The sequence below is a fragment of the Astyanax mexicanus genome, chromosome 17, assembly GCF_023375975.1.
Source record: "Astyanax mexicanus isolate ESR-SI-001 chromosome 17, AstMex3_surface, whole genome shotgun sequence".
In the NCBI taxonomy this organism is placed as follows: domain Eukaryota; kingdom Metazoa; phylum Chordata; class Actinopteri; order Characiformes; family Acestrorhamphidae; genus Astyanax; species Astyanax mexicanus.
In genome coordinates this window covers 39,427,823-39,450,692 of record NC_064424.1, presented here as the reverse complement: position 1 = coordinate 39,450,692, position 22,870 = coordinate 39,427,823, and the positions used below count along the sequence as shown (strand labels likewise).

The 22,870-nt window shown below is 38.9% G+C and overlaps 1 protein-coding gene across 1 annotated transcript in view; it reads left to right on the top strand.

The window, feature by feature from the left end:
• Positions 1 to 22,870, top strand: part of niban2a (niban apoptosis regulator 2a) — a 63,249-nt gene that overhangs the window by 19,801 nt on the left and 20,578 nt on the right. The window contains exons 4-6 of the mRNA XM_007230829.4: positions 795 to 900; positions 2,702 to 2,869; positions 20,121 to 20,236. Of these exons, the coding sequence (XP_007230891.3) occupies positions 795 to 900; positions 2,702 to 2,869; positions 20,121 to 20,236 (390 nt within the window). The remainder of the gene's footprint in view (positions 1 to 794; positions 901 to 2,701; positions 2,870 to 20,120; positions 20,237 to 22,870) is intronic.

Genomic DNA, 22,870 nt, shown 5'->3' with positions numbered 1-22,870 from the left:
AATATTTCTCGTCAGGCTTAAACCTGTCTCGCTGGGAAAAAACAGTTTAGTGTGGACTTTTTAAGCGGGATCTGGCAACCCAGTTGTGATAGCAGTGAGTGTGGTGGCTGAGCAGTGAGAGCAGCTCTCAGCAGAAGAGGAAAATTCGGGCATTTGCATAGAAGATGCTTCTGCTACTTTTAAGTTGTATGTCTGGCTGCATTTTGGCTCCTGTGGAAACAATAAACGGTAACAGAGTGACCAACAAGACACAAACCATATATAAATACTGTAAATAAATCCTACACGTGACTTTCATAGGTAGTTGTACTAATCTCTTAGCTCTGTACTGTATTTAAAAAGGTGTTCTGTCTCTGTTTGCACTTCAAGCATAGTCTTAATATGACTGGTTATGGTTATGAATAGTTAAATTACAAGAGATTTAGGAGAAAAAAACACAAACCGTAGTCTTAATATGACTGGTTGTGGTTTGCACTTATTGTTTGCACTATATAAGACCTAGACTATTTTTTATTCTTATTCTTATTTCTATTTCTTATAGAATCAATGTGTGAGAGTCTGTTAAGTGTCTGTTAAGTTTGCGTTATTTGTCATAAATGCGTAGGGGGGGAAACACTAGTGAGAGAGGGTTTTAGTGATGGGCTAGTGAGATAACAGGCCTCAAATCTTTTGACTGATGTCTCTGTTAAAGCTAAATTAGAAGGCACCTATCACAACCGCTCATTTTCTGGAGAAACCTCATAGTTGGCTAACACTGGCTGTATGAATGTTAACCCTGTTGTCCTCTTCTCCAGGCCCATGACAGAGGCCTCCATCCCAAAGGAGTGATTAACTGTGCCGGATATAAGGCCCTGACCTCCATGGATGAGTACCTGGAACTGCTCAACAGCTGCCTGTCTGGTGAGGAATTTGGTTGTCAAGATGAGAAAAATGCATTCTATTGCAACAGAGATAAAGACATGCCTGTTTATGTACATGCCTCCAAATTGCACCCAAATATATAGCTTGGTTTCTTTTTCATGATCCCTGTGCTTTTAGCATGGCATGTTTATTATATGTTTCTGAGGAGCTGGTTTGAGTATTTCTTCTGATCTTCTGGGAATTCAGCAATTCAGTCTCTAGAGTTTAGTCAGAATTGTTTAAAAGGGTACCAACATCCAGTGAGAGTGATCCAGACTTTATCAGAGAGGTCACCAGAGATTTTTTTTGAGCAGAGGGAGAAATGCTACAGGAACAGTTGTGCAGTGGTCAGTAATATGCATTAGCTCATTAACCTATTAATTTTTATCTGTTTTTTGCTGGGGTGTTAAAATAGTGTGTGTAAACCACCGCTGCTACTTTTTGACTTTACATGCTGCACATTTGGCATAGAGCTGTTACCATTGGGTTTTATGAGTCCATGTTATGATCTAATGATCCATATGCTAAATCTAGGACAAACAATTAAATAAATATTTTGCAACTTCCCTCCCCATCCCAACTTTCCAACCCACATGCCATCTGACCAATCCCAATTTCTCACTCCCTCAATCCCAATTTCCCAACCCCATTCCAAATTCCCAAACCCCATCCCAACTTCCTGACCCCATTTTCGTTGTGTCTCTCCAATCCCAATTTCCAACCCCGTCCATCCCAACTTTTTAATTCTAATTTCCCAATCCCACCCAAAATCCCAATATCCCAGTCCCATTTTACTAGCACCCCAAATCCCATTTTCCCATCCCCCCAAATCCCATATTCCCAACCCCCAATCCTATTTTACCATCCCTCTCAAATCCCATTTTCCCACCCCCCCAATCCCATCTTCCCACCCTATTTAAATTTCCCAACTCCTCCATCCCAATTTCCTAATCCCAATTTCCTAATCCCAGTTTCCCAATCCGTCCCCCAAATCCTAATTTCCCATCACAATTTCAAACCCCCTCCATCGCAACTTCCTAATCTCAATTTTTCTACCCCCCCTCCCCAATTTCATGCTTTCCACCTCATCTCAAATTCTCACTGCCCCATCCCAAATTCCTACCCCCATTGTAATTTCCTACTCCCAATTTCCCAATTTTTGACTTTGAGTCGAGTACAACAGCAAATGAGTCAGACTGATTCATGAATATTTTGTAATGTTTAATAATGTCTCACATTGTGTCAATGAATTGCTTAACCATTTAACAGTGTTGATTACTGTCGTAAGTACTGTCCCCTAGGGGCCTAACCTGTACATAGTTTTAAGAACAGGGCATCTTATGATAGTATGATATTGATGTGTAGTTTACAATTACATTGATGTAACAATACTGTGATTCTGTGATAATCTATATGTCACAAGACAAATTTCTATGATACTTTGTCTTTTGTGTTGCTGAGGAGGATAAAATACTCCTCAATAAACAAATACAAGGAATTATGAATTTATTGGTGTCGGTTTCACAGAACTTCACAACCAATATTCATCACTGCAGGCTTACCCTAATCATTTAATTGATTCCACTACGTGGAGTAATGAAGCAGTAAGTTTAGTAAGTCTAACTGGGAGTGAATGTTAGGGAGATTAGAGCAATTAAATATTGGTATTTGAAGCGATGTATTGATAATGTATTGCCAACAAAGACATGTTAACAGGTTAGGAACCGCACTAAATGTGAAGTGATAGAACAGTATTGTTTGTTTAGGTGTTGAGAGGTAATGGATTATTCTCTTATTTAAGACACAAAGGCCAAGGCAGGAAACTCCCCGTTCCTGAAGTGTGCCTCAAGCTTCCTGCTGATCCTGTGGCACCCCTACGCTCGCCATCACTACTTTTACGTGAGGACAGAGAAGGAGCAGAAGAAGTGGCTCGCTGTCTTCCAGGACTGCATCAGACACACCAACAATGGTGAGTCACTGACAGCTCTCAGCTCTATGCAAGCTTATAGCATTTACACCACACATTAACTGTGATCTCACACACTGTGGCATCGTCCACTTGTTTAGTCCACGCCTACAGACTTTCTCTGAGCTGTATCGCCTCGCTCCCGGTGTCCTCCTGAGATCATCAAAGCTCCATCTACCTCTGTTCTTCTACACAGTTTAGAATCCAGCGCGCCTTCTTAAGAACCACTTTCAGCAGCCATTACTGTCACAGCAACGCCCTCTCTAATCACCTCTCTCCTGCATCACTGCCATTGTTCAAAACACAGAGCTGGGTGTGTGTGCACACGTGTTTGTGTGTGTGTCACTGCGTGAAGGTTTGGATGCCTTTAAAATGACTCAAATCGTTAAACAAGGTCAAACGCTCAGAGGATTCAAAGGGTGAGCTCAAAAGCTCAAAGGAATTTGTTTTGGAGCTCTACATAGGACACACACACAAACATCCTCACACTGCTCAATGGAACTAGTGGCCCCGTCATCAATCTGCTCTGTACTGGATTAATTAGTGTTTTCATTTTCTAATATATTTCATAGTTCTCAAGCTTTTGTTTTACAAAGACATAAATTGGGGCGCCAGTGCCCCACAGGTACAGCCCCCACTAACCATCACTGTATCCTGGTCCTTGTGTTCTAAACTTTATAACCGAGGTTATAAACCTAGAACCTACTAATCTAAACAGCACAGCACCATCCATCTGTTATCAAACCCCAGAACCTACTAATCTAACCAGCACAGCTCCATCCTTCTGTTATCAAACCCCAGAACCTACTAATCTAACCAGCACAGCACCATCCATCTGTTATCAAACCCCAGAACCTACTAATCTAACCAGCACAGCGCCATCCATCTGTTATCAAACCCCAGAACCTACTAATCTAACCAGCACAGCACCATCCATCTGTTATCAAACCCCAGAACCTACTAATCTAAACAGCACAGCTCCATCCATCTGTTATCAAACCCCAGAACCTACTAATCTAACTAGCACAGCACCATCCATCTGTTATCAAACCCCAGAACCTACTAATCTAACCAGCACAGCTCCATCCTTCTGTTATCAAACCCCAGAACCTACTTATCTAACCAGCACAGCACCATCCATCTGTTATCAAACCCCAGAACCTACTAATCTAACCAGCACGCGCCATCCATCTGTTATCAAACCCCAGAACCTACTAATCTAACCAGCACAGCACCATCCATCTGTTATCAAACCCTAGAACCTACTAATCTAACCAGCACAGCACCATCCATCTGTTATCAAACCCCAGAACCTACTAATCTAACCAGCACAGCACCATCCATCTGTTATCAAACCCTAGAACCTACTAATCTAACCAGCACAGCACCATCCATCTGTTATCAAACCCCAGAACCTACTAATCTAACCAGCACAGCACCATCCATCTGTTATCAAACCCCAGAACCTACTAATCTAACCAGCACAGCACCATCCATCTGTTATCAAGCCCCAGAACCTACTAATCTAACCAGCACAGCGCCATCCATCTGTTATCAAACCCCAGAACCTACTAATCTAACCAGCACAGCACCATCCATCTGTTATCAAACCCCAGAACCTACTAATCTAACCAGCACAGCACCATCCATCTGTTATCAAACCCTAGAACCTACTAATCTAACCAGCACAGTGCCATCCATCTGTTATCAAACATCAGCCATTAATTCAGGTCAAAAACAAGGTAAACAGTCAAGCCAAATCTGTAATCCAATCTGAAGAAAAAAATTAATCAATGAGGCTTGTAATGTGAATGTACCTCTAATTTCTGTACAATAATCATTTTTACTTTTAACTATTCTTGCTTGATACATGTATAAGTGATCCAACAGTTAATTGTCGTGCTGTATGTCAAACAATAAGAATGATACTGGTAAAATGGTCCATAGTATTACCAGACATGCCAGCGGTGCAGTGCTCGATATGTTATTTTAATTTTTCTATCTTTCTAGTGTCAAAATATATTGATGATATTTGGGAGTTTTTCTTTTTTTTCATGCAGTTGGTGACTTTTTTTTCTGTTTCATTTATTTATAATTTTATTATATGTTTTTCCAATTTGTTCCAATCAGTTACTCAACCCACTCAAATAAAATAGTAGTAGGAGCATGAAAACTAGCACAAGCCTTCTCCGATACATGTGAAGTCAGCATCACTGGGTAGCATCATAGATGGGGATTATATTTGTAGTGCCTTAGTCTACTGTGAAATTCCTTTTTAAATCTGAGCAGGAAGGACTCACAATAGGAATTGGGCTGATGAATGGATGTACCTGGGTGTCTCTTTAGCACTATCCGGACTGTCACTTTATGGGCGTGTCTTTTCCACTGTGTGTCTGAATTGAGTTATAGAGTTGTAGGTGTGTCATTGCTGTTTTCTTGAAGCAGTATTTTAGTTAGTAGTTCTTGCTGTTTCTGGATGGTGGAGGGGTCTCCTGGGATAGAGGTCTGTTTGTATAGAGGTGGGTAAGGGATGTTATCTTCTCTGATATAGTGTGTGCTGATTTCTACATGCAGCGTGTTTACAGAGACATTTTTCCCATTTCTGAAATTCCTCAGCGACAGGGATTTCCCTTAAATAGACACACCTTTCAGCTTTGTGTGACCTTTATTTGTAACTGTCTTAAGGCAAATTTACCTAAACTGATGCAAATGTTTTCCTGCTGAAAACAAAAGGAAAATGTATACTTTGATTTATTCAGATGCTTTGACATCTACCACAGGCAGATTATACAGTACCAGTCAAAAATTTCATGAACTTTAAAAGTATCCTCAAGTACAGTCGAAAAGACCATCAAAAACGTCATGATGAAACTGGCTCTCATTAGGACCACCCCAGGAAAGGAAGAGCAAGAGTGTCCTCTGTTGCACAAGATAAGTTATCAGAGTTACCAGCCCCAGAATATTCAATATAACAGTCCCTCAGATAAGAGCACCTAAAATCTTCACAGAGTATTTTGGTTTGTTTAACACTTTTAAGTTACTACATGACTCCTTATGTGTTTCTTTATAGTCTGAATGACTTCTTCAATATTCATTTACAATGTATAAATAAAACATAAAAAAACTGAAGAGAACATGTCCAAACTGGTACTGTATATGCCCAGTATTATTTATTATCCTCTTATCTTGGATACACACTGCATTTTTAAAATCACAACATTTTTAAACATTGAGTAATTCAAGTAAAATATTGCTATCTATATTGCAACATGATGCAGTCCTGTTTGTTAGTGTTTGGTAATAGGATCTGCATGCATTGAGAGGTTTCTGTAGTGAGCAGTGTTCAGATTACAGGAGCAGACTTGTTTAAATCATGCAGTTAAAAGACTGCAGCAGCCCTCGCTGTGCTCGCAGTGTTGATCAAACCAACAACAAACCAAACCACACATCAGCACCTTCCCATCATACACTTCGACAGATCACAGGTAATTTCAGCTCAGCCTGTCTAGACCTGTGCACGGATCAGATGCAGTGCTTTATCAGAAGGTGGTGATATCACACCTTTCACAACCACAGACTGTAACTGGTTTTGAAGTGGCGTTCTGTGGGACTTGAAAGACTGCTCCTCCTTTTAATTAATCAAAGCACCGCCCCTTTCTCAGAACAATGAGTTACACCGATTTCCAGTCAGTGCTTTGGGATGTATATAAATTGACGGTTTGGATCCAACTGGTCGGATAAAAGATGGAAGAATACAGCTGTGTCCTGAGTGATGTCACCTCAAATGTGTGGCCAGGCTTGATGTATTTCCATTAAACAATTGCCATTATTGTCTTCCTGTTCATCAGTCCATCAATCATGCAATGCTGGTACTGTATTTTTTACACTATAAGGCGCACTTAAGATCCTTTGACTTAAATTATCACAAAAATCGTAAGTGCACCTTATAATCCGGTGTACCTTTTGTATGAATTCTACCAGTCAGGTTGTAAGGAGCAGTAAAGCCACTCCGCTGAAGTACAGCGTTATACAGGAGTTTCAGTGACATTTTTCTCCCCCACCGAGGCTGAAGCAGTATTAGCATTAGACGCTAACCACAACACGCTCTTTTGTTCACAGGTGAGTATATCAGACTGTAGCCTGAGTGTTTACCATGTTAAAGCAAGCTACGTGGGACGAACCACTAGTTGATAGCGCCTTGGCTTACCGTAACTTCCAAGGTTCCTCAGTCTAATGTTGTCAGGCAATATTAACTAGTGCCAAACATTTCTAACCATTGCTAGCACTGCTGCTAACCACAGCTAGCTCAGCTGCTAACCTTGCTGTTGAAAATATTGGAAATCTAAGCTTACTGTAAATTATTGGAAGTGCTTTACTCACCCAAATAAACAGTTTTCAGAAGAAGAATCTGTGTAGATTAATATCCAGTGCTCATTTGACTTTAAAAGAAAATATATATTTTTTTTTTAAGAATTACAATTTTGTTTACTTGGGTGCTTCCCCCAGCTTGCCCATTAGAAGCGAAACATGGCGACACACTTGCTCCTTATTATAGTCGCTTAAAATGTGCCTTATTATATGGTGCGCCTTATAGTTCTCTGTATAGTTTTCTGCAGCGAGAAAGCAATAATTGTGTAATGAATTTTTTTATTTATTTTTTATTTTTTTATTTTTTTTAGATTTTCTTGATTATACCAATTAAATCCCCTTAAGCTCAACTGCCACTGAAACTCCAGCAGCTCTAAACTACTTACACACACCCCTCGCTGATGAAGATTGACAGGGTTTTTTTGTGTCCATTGGTCAGTTTAACAAAACGCACAACTCCAATTACAGAAGGCAATTACAGAGGCAGCGTCCTCAGGTGTGAATTATGACTAGAAGTCAGGGCCAAACTTGGTAACACAATTAATTAGCATCACAAAAAAGACTTTTCAAAGAGTGTGTTAAATGTTAATAGCACTATATATAATGTGATTAGAACTGTAATTTTTCTACCATAAACTTTTAGTTGTAGAATAAAATCTAGCTAAAACTAATTGTCTGTTTTATTTTATTATTATTTTTCCTCTGAGATCTCCTGTAAATCTTGGACTCTACCCTCTATCACACAATTAAAGGGTTGAAAAGCAGCATAACATAAGCTTTGATCAGCAGTAAACACCTGATGTGTAACCGTACATTTGCTGTAAGCTTGACAAGGCATCTCTCCTACTCTCTTATTAGTCCACTGTTATTTATGTCAGCACTCTAATTTCAGTCCATCATTTCAGTCTTCCTCAGTTTGCTCAATCCATCCTTTTGTCCTTTATTCAGTCTTTATCATCACCAGTTTCCAGATTAAACCCATCAGTCTTTTGTTTTTCTTTCTTTACTGCTCTCTATTCTATCCTAAAGGCTGTGCTCTGTTACACGGGTTCTCCTGTTAAAGATTTTACATTGCCTTGAGTGCTGTCCATTATGAAAGAGTGAATATAGGCTTGGTCTTCTTTCCACACTCTCAAAATGGCAGTCTGTATTATTTAGTTTCTAAACTAAAAGCAGAAGCATTTCTGAGCTTTTCACGGGAGTTCTTCTGGCCACACCACACGTCTTTATGTACTTATGTCACATACACAGCAACAAGAATGCCTGGTGGAACAGTGGAGACTTCAGAAGGGGAAACTCAGACCTTAGTAGATCATTAATTTAAACTGACAAAACTCACAACCATATAAAATAACTCTCTTATATTATTCTTACTCATTTTCACCAGAGAGGGCCCGAAATCCCCCAAATCTCAAAACTTATGTATCTGCTTTAATGTTATTGTTACAATTCTCGCCTTTCAGGTCTGTAACACATTCCAAAAAATTGCATTTATAACTGTGAATTTACAAATTACAAATCAAATCAAATGTATTTTTTTTAATTTGCTTTATACAATGTGTGGCAAAGCAGCTTTACAGAAATGTGGTAGCAGAACAGAGAATCAGACAAAACTTAAAACATAAGGGGGACCATCCTCCTCTAAAAAACTACTGATAAATGAATGATAAAAAGATATTTTACATACATATAGGTCTAATATATTCAGTTGAATAGCCACGACAGCAATCAAAGCTGTTGGAAAATTGCTAGTTAGAGTTGATATAAACTTAAGTATAGTCGGTGGTGGAGGGTGAACAACTAGTCTGAGACAGGTGGCATAAACTTGATAGTGGCAGCTGATCTGTGGTGGCTGACGGGGAAGACTGGCGTCCTGAAACTTCCATCGGTATTGGGCCGGAGAGGTGGGCAGTCAGTTACTCTGAGGAAGGTTTATGTAGAACAGAATTAGGCTTGTGCCCATAATTCAGTATTCACCTATAAGAATTCTATTCACAAATACTGAATTATGGGCACAAGCCTAAATTTACAAAGGTTATTCAAATTGTTTGTATGGTTTAATGATATTATGGGCTGTTTTGACTCACCAGCTGACCTTTTACAGATGAGCTGAATATTACTATTTGTTAACTACTCATTTTGGAATAACAGCTCTGTAATGTGAGCTTCAACAGTGTGCGTTGTACCCGGGGCAGCACACATCTGTTTCCTCACAGCTGGAGTTACAGTGCTGTTCACAGCTGCCTCATCAGCCACACAAATCCCAATATAGAGCTGCAGCTCGCAATGATCAGACGGTTGGGAATATTTGCTGTGTGTGTGTGTGGGTGTGTTGCTCAGTATTTACGGCTGAGGGGAAAGTGGAAAGCAGGGTTATGCCAAACACAACCTGCTTCACATTCTGCTGTAAAAACATGCATGATATGATCTAGCAATAGCAGAAGAAAATGTGTGATTCCTGGATTTTCATTGCTGAAGACTAATTCCACAGGCTAGTTATGCTCTCTATTAATTTACACAGTTCTGTCAAGCTGGTACACATAGGGACTTGTTCCTGGCTGTGAGATAAAGAGGGAAAGTAGTTTAGCAAAATGCAAAAGCAGTGGTTTCACAGCCGGAGCTGTTAGCCTTTGTATGATGAAGGAGATCCTGGAAAGGGAAATGGATATTTAACCACAATAAGGCCATTTATTCTGCTCTATATAAATGTTAATTAGTACTTAGTCTGTATTAGGGCTGTGAATTTAAAATACTTAGTGATATACTAACTGTATCACGATTAGGGTGGGCCAAAATATCGATACCTTGATATCATATAGTTTTAATTTGCAATACATTATTGATATGTGGTGTCAAATATAGATTTTTAAACATAGGTGATCTATCCAATCAAAAAAGTGGAATTTAAATACAAAACAAAATAAATCACTTCTGACACCAAGCTATACATCTAAACTAGTCATTAAAAAAAACAATACTGAGTTTTGAAAATTAATACGCAACATATAGCAATACATACGATATTGATATTTTCTTACATCCCTAGTTTGTATTATTATTAGTTACTGCAGACTGAAAATATCTCTGTTAATTTGTAAATTGTACTCAATTAAAATGGAAAGTTAGGACACCCTAAAATGTATTACTACCCTAAATGCCTTAAATTATACTGTTGCTTTAAAACTGACACTGTGGGTCAAGGAAATTATGCAATATTTCAAAGTATTTTTGTGCTAATTATATTTTTATTTTAAGAATATTTCACTGTGTCATAATAAATATTAGTTTTATTTAGTATAAATATAACTGTTTCATATTGTCAGTAGTAACACAAATCTGTAAACCTTTGTCTATTTTATAAACAGTTACTTAAAAATAATGTTAGAACAAAAGTCTATCAAAAAAAATTGTACAATATTTAGTGCATGCACATAAGCTGCAAACAACCAATTAAATGTAAATACAGTAAATAGCAAAACAAACTTGATGGCATTCGAAACCACAATAAATCACGATAGTTTTTTTTAATTGTTTTTTAAAAGTTCTTTTGCGATATTACTGTGCATGACATGATATGGCACACCCTCCAGTGTGTAGATGTAGTTGTTAAATGTACTTGGGTGTCTAGAAACATGCTATATGACTTTGTAACTTCATCCATCCATCCATCTGGCACCATCAGGCTTCACTCTTCACCCTAACAATTCACATTAACTTGCCATGAGCACTCTGGTCAGTGTTCAGCCTCACTCACAGGAAAACACCTCACAACTTATACAGGTTTGGGCATTCCCAAGTTGTCCCCTTAGGTAACACTTCATGGTTGATGTACATCCTGAAGTTATGGCATGTCAGTGAATTTGTTGCGTTTTAAAAATGTTTTTAAAGACATTTTTTCAGTTTCATCTGTTTAGTTAGTGTACATCACCTTTATCCCTCAATAGTGTTCAAATAAGAATCTAATAGTCATATGTTTAAATATAAAAAAGACAACAGTTTTCATGATTTTTCATGTGAAGTTTTCACACTGTGCCTAGTCTGTTTTAATGCATTATTACAGTATAACCGTATATTCAGTAGTAACAGTGCTAATGTTTGTCATTGGGAGAGAAAGTGTGAACTTCACATTAAGCGCACTGTGATCATTCTCAGGCCCTCACTGTGGTTTAACTACACACTACTCAGTAATATTTACTCATCCATGTTTTTGCCTTCATTGTCCCCATGTGTCACAATGGCAACCAGACGAGTTGGTTGCTATGAAGCTGTCACTGCGGTCACACCCAGTTCTGACTGGCTTAGAATTGACGTAATCAATATTTTGACTTCAGTCAACACCTGGTAGATACAAATGATACAGGCACACCTGTAGTGGCCCATCTTTCTCATTTACTCTGCTCTAATCATTAGTAACATTGATGATACTGGAATAAGGAAACACAGTGTCGCAGTATAGGGAGTCACACACACGTTTCCCTGCCACCATCTGGAAGAAGGTACTGGAGCATCCGGGCCATCGTTGCCATTAGGCTCTTTAGCACACAAGGGTGGTGCACACACACCCATTTGCTCACTATGCAACACATTGTAACACCTATCTGGCAAGCACACAAGCAACACCATAGTATCCTCTGAGAATGCAGTAGCAATCATTTAGCAACACCATAGCAACCACTTAGGATTACATAGCACCACTAGGGCTGCATCTAATGATTATTCTGGTAGTCGACTGATCTGATGATTATTTTTCCGATTTAGTTGATTAGTCAACCTATATTGCTACCATGTCCTCCATATCTAAAACGACAGAAACAGCTGAACATGAGATTTAAAAGACATTTAAATGTCTAGATGATGTTTAGTGCTGGAAAGTGCTGATATTTAGTGAGTAAATGTGTAATCTGTTGTGTTTGGTCATTTTTGGAGAAACAGATTAAGTTGAGTGTACACTGTGTGAGTGAGCCATTTACCCAAAAACGCTTCTGTCCCCAGCACTTTGTGAAATGCGGTACAGTTACAAATTAACGATTAGTCAACAATGAAATTTGTAGTCGACAAATTTATATAATCGACATTGTCCTAGAAGCCACTTAGCAACATCACAGCAAATACCTGAAATACCAGCAGCAACCAACAAGCAACCACTGAACAACCCCACATCAACCACTTTCTGCTGTAAAAACATGCATGATATGATCTAGCAATAGCAGAAGAGGATGTGTGATTTCTGCCTTTTCATTTCTGAAGACTAATTCCACAAGCTAGCTATGCTCTCTATTAATTTACACAGTTCTGTTGAGCTGGTACACATAGGGACTTGTTCCTGGCTGTGAGATAAGTAGCAACACCACAGCAAATACCTGGGATACCAGCAGCAACCAACAAGCAACCACTAAACAACACCATATTTACCACTTAGGATTACAGAGCAACCACTTTGCAAAACCATAAAAAAATACCTTAAATACCACTGCAACTACTCAATGCCACCATAACAAATACTATGGCAACCACCCAGCAACCCTTGCACCCCTCCCCTCAACCTACTATGGTTGGTGTGGTGGATGCCATTAAAAAAAAATCTTAACAACCATGTGGCAACTGCATAAAAACACAATCACAAACATCCAGCAACATTATAACAAGCAGTTTGCGACATCATGGAAACTACCTGGCTTATCATAGCAACCACATCACAACAGCCTAGCAACAACTTAAGCACTTTTCTGGTTATATTACTTATTAATTTGAGAGGGATAAATCCTTTTTCACAGTTTTCTGCAGCTTTAGTCTATGGTGGCTGAGGTAGTGATGGTTTCTTTATTGATAATCTATAGGCTGGTGTGGAGGGTTATTGGTTTTAGGATTCAGCAGACCATTTCCTGAATGATACACATACACACACACACACACATTACAGCAGAAGTAGTTTGTGTTTGAGCTCATTCTGGACAGCTTAAGGGTGTCTGTGTGAAGCACATATGAATAAATTTAAAATCTTGGGCGGCACCTTCTTGTCTGATCAGTCATTCCTGCCCTGAGGAAACCAACACGCTGTAGTACGAGAGCATACAGTGTAAGTGCAGCTTATTTCTGTGGGTTAGAGTGGAGCCCTTTCATATCATTAGAAGTCAGCATTCGTCTTCCTCCTGGGCCCAATCCGTCACCAGAAACGTCCCTCCCCCTTTTTATTATGCTGCAGTGTACACTGCAACCCACTGCTGCTATAGAACACAAGCGTAGATAAAGCGGAAAATATTTCATATTTCCAGTTTAAAGAAAAAAATTAATCCAGATATATTTAGTGTTTGTTTAGCTATAGACCTGCTGGATCTGTGAGGATAGTTAGTTATCCCTGGAAGGAGAAGGGTAGTAGTTTTAGTTGTCTAGGATTTGTCTTTTAACTATTAAAGCTTTATTGCATGCTCACCTGGCCTTAGCCAGTAAGTTCTAATTCTGAATTTTCTTAGCAATAAACAAATGTCAACAAATGAATTTGCATATTCTGTATACAGCAATTATATTTCAGTCTGACTAACCTGGAATAAACATTTGACTACCAAGTGTACAGGTAACTGCATCAGATCAAAACTGTCAGGATACAATCCGTATACTATCAGTGTAAATTAATTGACTAGGGGTAAATGGAGTCTAGTACACATTGAGTAAAGTGTTCTAAAAGAGTATGTGTTATAAATATGAGTAATGACATTCTAGAAGATTAGGAACTGAGAGAGCATTTCTAGGAGAGTATAAATAAAAGAGAACATTCCAGGATAGTGCAAATGAAGGAGAAAGTTCTAGAAAAGTATAAGAGAATGAGGACTTTCCAGAATGGTGTGAATTCAAGTTCTTGAAGATTATGAAAGAATAAGAACATCGAATCGAAGGATAAAAATGTCCTGAAATCTTGAATGGAGAAGAACATTCTAGAAGATTATAAGTGGAGAAGAACACTAAAAGATTGAGTGGAGAAGAGCACTCTATAGAATGGTGTGAATGGAGTTAAACGTTATGGTCTGAATACAATAGTACATTATCAAAGAGTATGAATGCAGAAGAACATTCCAGTTCATAAATAAAAGGGGAAAATACTCAAGGATGGTATGAATGGGGGAATATAATGTAGAACTGTATTCTTGTAGGAGAATATTTTGAAATTGTATTTATAAAGTAGAACATTCTGTAATTGTGAATGAACACGGAAGAACATTCTAGAAGAAGGTACCTGGAAAAGAACAATCTAGAAAAGTATAAAACAAATTATAACATGTTTGTCCAAACATTATTTTACTAGGTGGGTCTGAGGGCTATGCTTCTCCAGGATAAATTGTTGGTTCTCTCAATTTACTGAAGACCCAGCTTTGACCAGCAGCCACACTTTACACATTTCTGCTCTGGCCAGTGTGAGTGCGATAACCAAACACAGGAACTGATAACCAAATGAGTCTGTGAGGGGTGAATATTTTATTAGATCACGGGCACCCAGGCCTCACTAGCACTGGTCAAGACTTTGCCATACACATACTGCAGAATGTTCTTCACCATTCATAGCTTTCCAGAACATCATCTGCATTCACATCCTTCTGAAATGATGTTCATTTATAATCTTCTAAAATGTTCTCTTTTATTAGCACAATTCTGTAATGTTCTCTTGCATCAATCCCATCTCCACCACACTGTTCTAGAACATCTTCTGCATTTATTCTATTCTGTAATAATGTTCATTCATAGTCTTGATCTTTCATTTATAATGTTCTACTCATTTGTTTCTGTGGTAGAATGTTCTTCTTCATTCATAATCTTCTAGAATATAAATATAGTCATATGAAAAGGTTTGGGCACCCCTATTAATCTTAATAATTTTTAGTTTAAAATATTTGAGTTTGTAACAGCCATTTCAGTTTGATATATCTAATAACTGATGGACACAGTAATATTTCAGGATTGAAATGAGGTTTATTGTACTAACAGAAAATGTGCAATATGCGTTAAACCAAAATTTGACCGGTGCAAAAGTATGGGCACCCTTATCATTTTATTGATTTGAATACTCCTAACTACTTTTTACTGACTTACTGAAGCAGTAAATTGGTTTGGTAACCTCATTGAGCTTTGAACTTCATAGCCAGGTGTATCCAATCACGAGAAAAGGTATTTAAGGTGGCCAATTGCAAGTTGTTCTCCTATTTGAATCTCCTCTGAAGAGTCGCATCATGGGCTCATCAAAACAACTCTCAAATGATCTAAAAACAACATAGTTGTTCAGGGGAAGGATACAAAAAGTTGTCTCAGAGATTTAACCTGTCAGTTTCCACTGTGAGGAACATAGTAAGGAAATGGAAGAGCACAGGGACAGTTCTTGTTAAGCCCAGAAGTGGCAGGCCAAGAAAAATATCAGAAAGGCAGAGAAGAAGAATGGTGAGAACAGTCAAGGACAATCCACAGACCACCTCCAAAGAGCTGCAGCATCATCTTGCTGCAGATGGTGTCACTGTGCATCGGTCAAAAAACAGCGCACTTTGCACAAGGAGAAGCTGTATGGGAGAGTGATGCGAAAGCACAAAAGCACACCTCAGGCGACTCTGTTTGTGGCGTGCTTGCAGAAATGGCTTCTTTCGCATCACTCTCCCATACAACTTCTCCCTGTATTGTTGAACTAAAAATGATAGGGGTGCCCAAACTTTTTCATATGAGTGTGTGTGTGTGTGTGTGTGTGTGTGTGTGTGTGTGTATATATATATATATATATATATATATATACTCCTCCCTTTGTACTATTCTTTAATGTTCTCTCTTCTTGCTCTTAGAATGCTCTTCATTCTTAATCTTCTAGAATATACTCCTCCATTTGTGCTATTCTGTAATGTTCTCTTTTTTTTTGCTCTTCTAGAATGTTCTTATCTTTTTTTTTCTATTCTAGAATGTCATTATTTATTGATAATTTTCTAGAATGTACTCTTGCTTTACATGCCCTGTGATTCACACCTCTGATGTGATTGGAGGAGAACCCTCTTGCATTGGGTTTGTTGGTGTTTGTTTTGAAAATCCTCTCTGGCTTTACTTAAAGATGTGTTTAGGTGGGTTGTAACTGCGTGTACACACACACACACACACACACACACACACACACACACACACAGTGCCTCCAGATCCCTGAGAACAGGCCATCCCCCAGAGCCCCCACCAAGCAGTGTTCCCACCATGCCAGAGGGGGACACGTCAGGACCAGAGAGGCCTGTTTTAAATGCTACCACATGCTCTATTTATACCCAGCTTTTCCCCATTCATACTCCACCTTCCCTTGCTGCTGTAGTGTGTAAAATCTGTAGAACAAATCTCGTCTTGTTCACCCCACCCCCAAAAACCAATCTCTCTCTCTCTCTCTCTCTCTCTCTCTCTCTCTCTCTCTATCTCTCTCTCACACACACACTCACACACACACACACACACACACACACACAGACACACACACACACACAGGGTAAGGGCCAGGATAAGGTTAGATGGTTTGATGGAAAACTTTTGCCATCATAATGGCAGCATGCTATACACAGTGCATCTACAGGCTAGGCTGTTTTGTTATCCTTATAGAACTGAAAATTTGACCTAAAGTTCAAACCAGAAAATAAAATATGGATGTTATTTATTGTTTTTAATAAATATAATTTATTTAATATGACCTGACATTGAGGACTTATTATAAAGCCTTAAATGGAATATTTGCGGCAATGGCTGTCCGCTAACTGGCGGTTTTCTGAGCTGAATTAAAGACTAGGGTTTAATAACAGATGGTTGGTGATGTGCTGGTTAGATTTGTAGGTTCTGGGGTTTGATAACAAATGACAATACTGTTTTATTGCAATAATTCTTGGGCCGATATATCGTCCATTAAAAAATGGTTATCATGAAAGGCCAAGCCGAAGCTATGGTTGATTTTAGCTCTTTGTTTTTGAGCGTGCTTAGAATTGCTGGGACTTTCTCAGACTGCTGACAAACACCCGCACCTTGTTCTCATGAGGATAGAGCCAAGATAAACCAGCTATTTTCATATATTTTCCTATTCTTTCTCACTCTCACTCAGTCTCGCTTTCGTCCCTCCAAGAAGCCTTTCTGCTCCTGAAAGACTCTGCCTGGAACCTGCTTTCTCCCTTCATCTCACCATCCCTCACTTCCTGTCTTTGTCAGACCCTGAGTCAGAGTCACTGGAATATCTCTCACACACACACACACACACACACACACACACACACACACACACACACACACAGAACAATACATGCAAGATGGCTGTCTTTTATTGTACACAGATCAGCCATAATATAAACACTCCCTCTAATCAGTGTTTCTACATTTATTGTCCAGTTATCAGCTCCACTGATTGTAAATAGGACACTTTGTAGTTCAATAATTACAGACTGTAGTCCTGCATCTGTTTCTATGTGTACTTAATTACCCTCGTTTCATCCTGTTCTTCAATACTCAGGACCCCACAGAAGAGACCACCACAGAACAGCTATTATAATTTGGGTATATACAGCTATTATAATATTGTGTATAGTGAGAGGTTACAGTGTTTAAAAACTCCAGCAGCACTGCTGTATCTGATCTACTTGTACCATCACAACATACACCAACACCTCATACAACACCACCACCACGCTAACCAGTGTCCCTGCAGTGCTGAGAATAATGGCCCACCACCCAAATAACTGCAATATCTGCTCTGTGGTAGTCCTAACTATTAAAAAACAGGGTGGAAAGCGGGTATGCTGTGAAACTATAAGTTCTCTCTCTCTCTTTCTCTCACGCACACACTTTTGTATACGCAAATACAAGTACTCTCTTTATCACCAGTCTTTCCTGCACTCCTAGTTCGTGTCTAGCTGAAGTGTCCTGTTCTGTTGGATTAGTGTTTGTGCAGCTTGTGTGTGGGCATTTCCCACTGATGTGTTTGAGTGTACACAGGAAAGACTGAAAAAATATCTGATAAATATATGTGCTCATGGTAATAGAAACCAAACACTTTAAATATGAACCTCTCCCACTGACTCTAAACCGACTACTTATAACTACATTCTAGAATAATCTAAAAGTGAGACAAAAGTGAAGAAGTGTTTTATCTTAGCTTCTTTTACCACCCCTGACGAGATCAATATGTCTTGTGAATAAATTGCTCTTCTGTAAATACCTCTTATTCGCACAGATCATGTCTGTACAAATACATTAAATGGCACTTAGAGCTATAACCTCACATCAGAAGGGAAAGGGCTGGCTTATTTTGTTACCGGTAAGTTTTGAGAAGGCTGTTTTGAGAAGGCTAAACCTGTGGATATAAGTTAACTTTAGCTTGCACATTGAACTGAGAGGACAGAATGAGATGACAGCAAGGCTGTTCTGGAAAAAAAACTTGGGACAAAACCAGCCAATAAAAGGAAGCTCTGCATGTTTCTTTCTAAGACAAAACATGGTGGTTAATAGGTTGTTTAAGGACTAGGCATTTAAATTCCAACTAAAGTCAGAAGAACAACACCAATACTCAAAATAAACACCCTGCACTACAAGCTGTTTTTATTTTACTATCTTTATTATAACTTTACTGCTGCACTTAATCTGTCAGACCTAATTCTTTTCTTCACTGCTGAAAGTGAGAATTAGTCCAATGTTAAGCTGAGCTAAAGGTGTTGCCATGTGGGTCAGCCAGACGTGACTCTTCCAGTACAGTACTCACTGCTCTCTGGCTTCATCTTACCGTATTTTTTGCATTATAAGGTGAAACCGGATTATAAGGCACACTATTAAACGTTTATTTTCTGGTTTATTTTCATACATAAGGTGCACCGTATTATAAGCCGCAATATGCAACACTACTAAGGCACAGAGGTGTCTTCTTGTTTTCCTTTTTATTCAGCAGGTCTCTCTGCTGGGTGATGAGACCTATAATGCTAAGCTAAGTAAACAAAACTGTAATTCTTAAAAAAACAAGCACTGGATGTTAATCTACACAGATTTATCTCCTGAAAACTGTTTATTTGGGTGATTAAAGTGCTTCCATTTAGTTACAGTAAGATTAGTTTTTCTAGATTTCCACTAAGGATGGGTGCTAGCCGTGGTTAGCGGCTAATGCCATTCGAGTGTACTTCACTGAGGAACTCTGAGTGTTCTGGTAAGCCAGGGCGATAGCTAGCTCACAGCTTGTTTTAACACGGTAAAAAACATGCAGGCTACAGTCCGATATACTCGACTTTGAACGGCAAAAGAGCTAGCGCTGTGGTAAGCGGCTAATGCTAAAGCTGCTTCAATAGTGCTAGGCAGGGTTAGCAGCAGGCTACAGGCCGATAATACTCACCTCTGAACGGCAAAAGAGCTAGACAGAGGGTTTGTAAATTCTAATTTTCTCTCTATCCATTTCCAATTTTCTCCAGCATTCTTTTTTTATTATTAATTTTATCCCTTTAAAGTCCTAATTATTTATTATATTATTATATTTTGTGTTCTAAAACTTTTAACTGCTAGTGTATATCTCCTTTAAAACAATGCGTGCTGTTTTTCCTGTCAGCTGGGCTGAGTTTTAAACACAGTCTTGGTGAAAGTACATTGTAAGGTATACTACAATATCAGAATGCAGTTCTGTTCATATAATGTATCTGTATTCACAATCCTGTCAGCGTAGTCATAACCTCTGAAATTGATGATGCATTGCAGAATTACCGGTTCAGATATGGAATACCTTTGATACATGATCCTTTCTCATGATTCTCTACTGTCTATAATTGATGATTGGGCGTGCAAACATTCCAGCACATACCATTCTCTGTTATCATCATCTCCTCCACTGTTCTCATGGTAGCTCTAGACAATAACTGCTCTCTCCTGCCTCCTGCAGGTCTGTCGGAGGAGAGCAAGGTGCTGACACCAGCCTTCACAGACTCTCTGCGGCTCTACAGACAGGCCAAGGGTCACTACGGCACCTGGGACATGATGTGTGGAGATCCAGCACGGGTGAGTCCTGCAGGTCACAGCCAGGGACCCGGACCTGTCAGAACTGGACACACAAGGCAGTGAGGACATGTGGTGTCCTCAGATGAGCCCAGTGTCTTTATTACAATAGAGGAGAGAGAGAGAGAGAGAGATAGGGAGAGGGAGGGGGAGGGGGAGGGGGAGGGGAGTGGAGGGGAGTGGTTGTAGGCGGGGGATGTCTCAGTGGAAAGAATAATATTATGTTTAGCTCAGCAAGTTCCATAACTTCTCCCTGTTTCTCTTCATTCACTCATCTAATTTTCTCTTCACTTTTGTTTATTCTTTTTTTCTCTTCTTTGTTATTTACTGGCTCTCCAATAAGTTTCTCATTCTCTTTTAACTCTTATTTTCTTGTCTTGTCTCGTCTCTTCTTTTCTCACTGTTAAGCTTGTTTTCTCTTAGTTCCTTACTGTTCCTCACCCATCTTTTCATATTTTTCTCTTCTTTTTTTTTCTCTTTTCTTCTTTGTTCCTCAATTATTTCCCCCTCTGATTTCTTCTCATTTAATCTTCACTTTTACTGTACTATGCTTCTCTTCTCCTCTCTTTTTCAGTCCTCTCTGTTCTGACACTATCTGTTTTCATTTTCTTCTCATCTCTTTCTATTGTGCACACTGTTACTCTACTATGTTTCTCTTCTCATTTCTGCTCACTCTGGCTCTGAGTAAAACTCCGGGTCTCATTGAGCTTCCATTCAACCAGGCTTCATTTCCTTTAGCAGTATAGCAAGTTCTACACACTTAGCTTATTCTCATATGGCCATGAGTTGATTGTAGACCTTTTTTAATGTTACATCTGCTCATTGATGGACAGTTCAGATACTCTATTATCACACCACACTCTGTACGTCACTGTCTGGAGCTTTGATCTTTGTAGGATTGCTTTGTTACAAATTGAACAGCATATTGCTCCTTTATAGTTATACTGTTCACTATTATAACATTATACTAATCTTTAGCTGTATACTGGATTAAGCCATATATAAATTATAAAGTTATTAACTTGCTTACCTTTTTCACAAGTACGGGTGGGACAAAATATGAATATTGAAATGTATTGTTTTTTTATATATATATATACATTATTGATATGTGGCATCAAATATCAGTATTTTTTTAAACATAGGCACTCTAAACTAAGACTTGTCCCCAGCTTGACTTACTAATGTTACTGCTTCCTTACCACACATGGTGGCACTAATCAAATGTATAGGTTACATCTGTGGTAAAGAATATTATTGGGAAATTCTGCAAAACTGAATTACAACAGACAACATTTTTTCATGATCTAATGCTGCTCTCCAGCAGACAAAGGAATATAGCTATTATAATAAGCTTTGAAGAGAAGCAAGTCCTATTCATTTGCTCAACATTTGGTCTTTCACTTAGCACATAGCTAATGCCTATTTAGTTTGCCTTGCAGTGCTTTAATGTCGTGGAAGCAGCTGAACCCTCAATTATGTCTAAACCAGAGAGTGAAAAGCCAGCGTGGGATAAACTATGTTATTAGAGATAGGAGCTGCTGGAGTGTGTGTGGGCCTGGGCACGTCTGTGACTCTCAGTCTTTCCAGTACTGAACTCTAATCGATCACATTTATAATGGTGCAAGAAGCACACATACATCCTAACACACACACACACACACAGTAGTTTTACCTCTGTGAAAGTTGTTTTTATTCTCTCTATTAGTTCTGTGTGCTACTGCTGTCTCATGTGGTTTCTGGCTGGCTACCTATATAAGGAATATCAGCCAAAGGAAAATCCATTTGGTTTTTTTATTGCTTTACTCATAGTTTGCATGTCCTAAAACCTGCTGTTTCAGTGTGCTCTGGAAACTTGTCTCTGTGTGTGTGAGTGTATGTGGTATTTTTGTCCATGCTGATTTGCCAGTGATGTTAAGTACACTTTCTTTTTGGGCTTCCAAACATAAAACACTGTTCTGTTTCCCTCTCATCTGGCCTAAAAGGGCACTGCAAAGCACTAGAAGGTTTTCACTTTTTAGCTAAAAAAAGATTCAGAAAGACCTAGCGACAGTCAGACAGTCAGGCGTAGTGACAGTCATTTAGACAGGCCTAGCGACACTCAGCCCTAGCGACAGTCAGACAGACAGGCCTAGCCACAATCAGTCAGGCAGGCAGGTCTAGCGATAGACATTTATGGTAAATAAATGGTAGTCCAACCTTAAAATTAAGCATTTAAATATTTATCAGTGATTTCTTTCACATCACCAAAATATTGTTAAATATTGTTTATTTCAGAGTATTTTGCAACATTGTTTCTTCTAGTCCTAGTTATATGTTGTATAGATGTGGATAGAGCCTTTTCAATAGAATCAATCAAATAATGAGCTATTAATAGGGCACACAGTTTGCCAAGTGTTTATAATTCCACTGTAAAAGGGCGAGCGTGGGCTCGGCCAGAGTAGCTGCTTGTATTAGAGGTGAATGGCTGTTGTTTTGGAACACGCCCTGATGCCCTGATGAATGAACCGTGTGTGCAATAACACAGCACACCATTACTGCCACTGAACTAACTTTACTGCATTGAGCTAATGCAAGGAAAATGAAGGGTCTGTTCAAAGAGTGTGTGTGTGAGTGTGTGTGAGTGTGTGTGAGTGT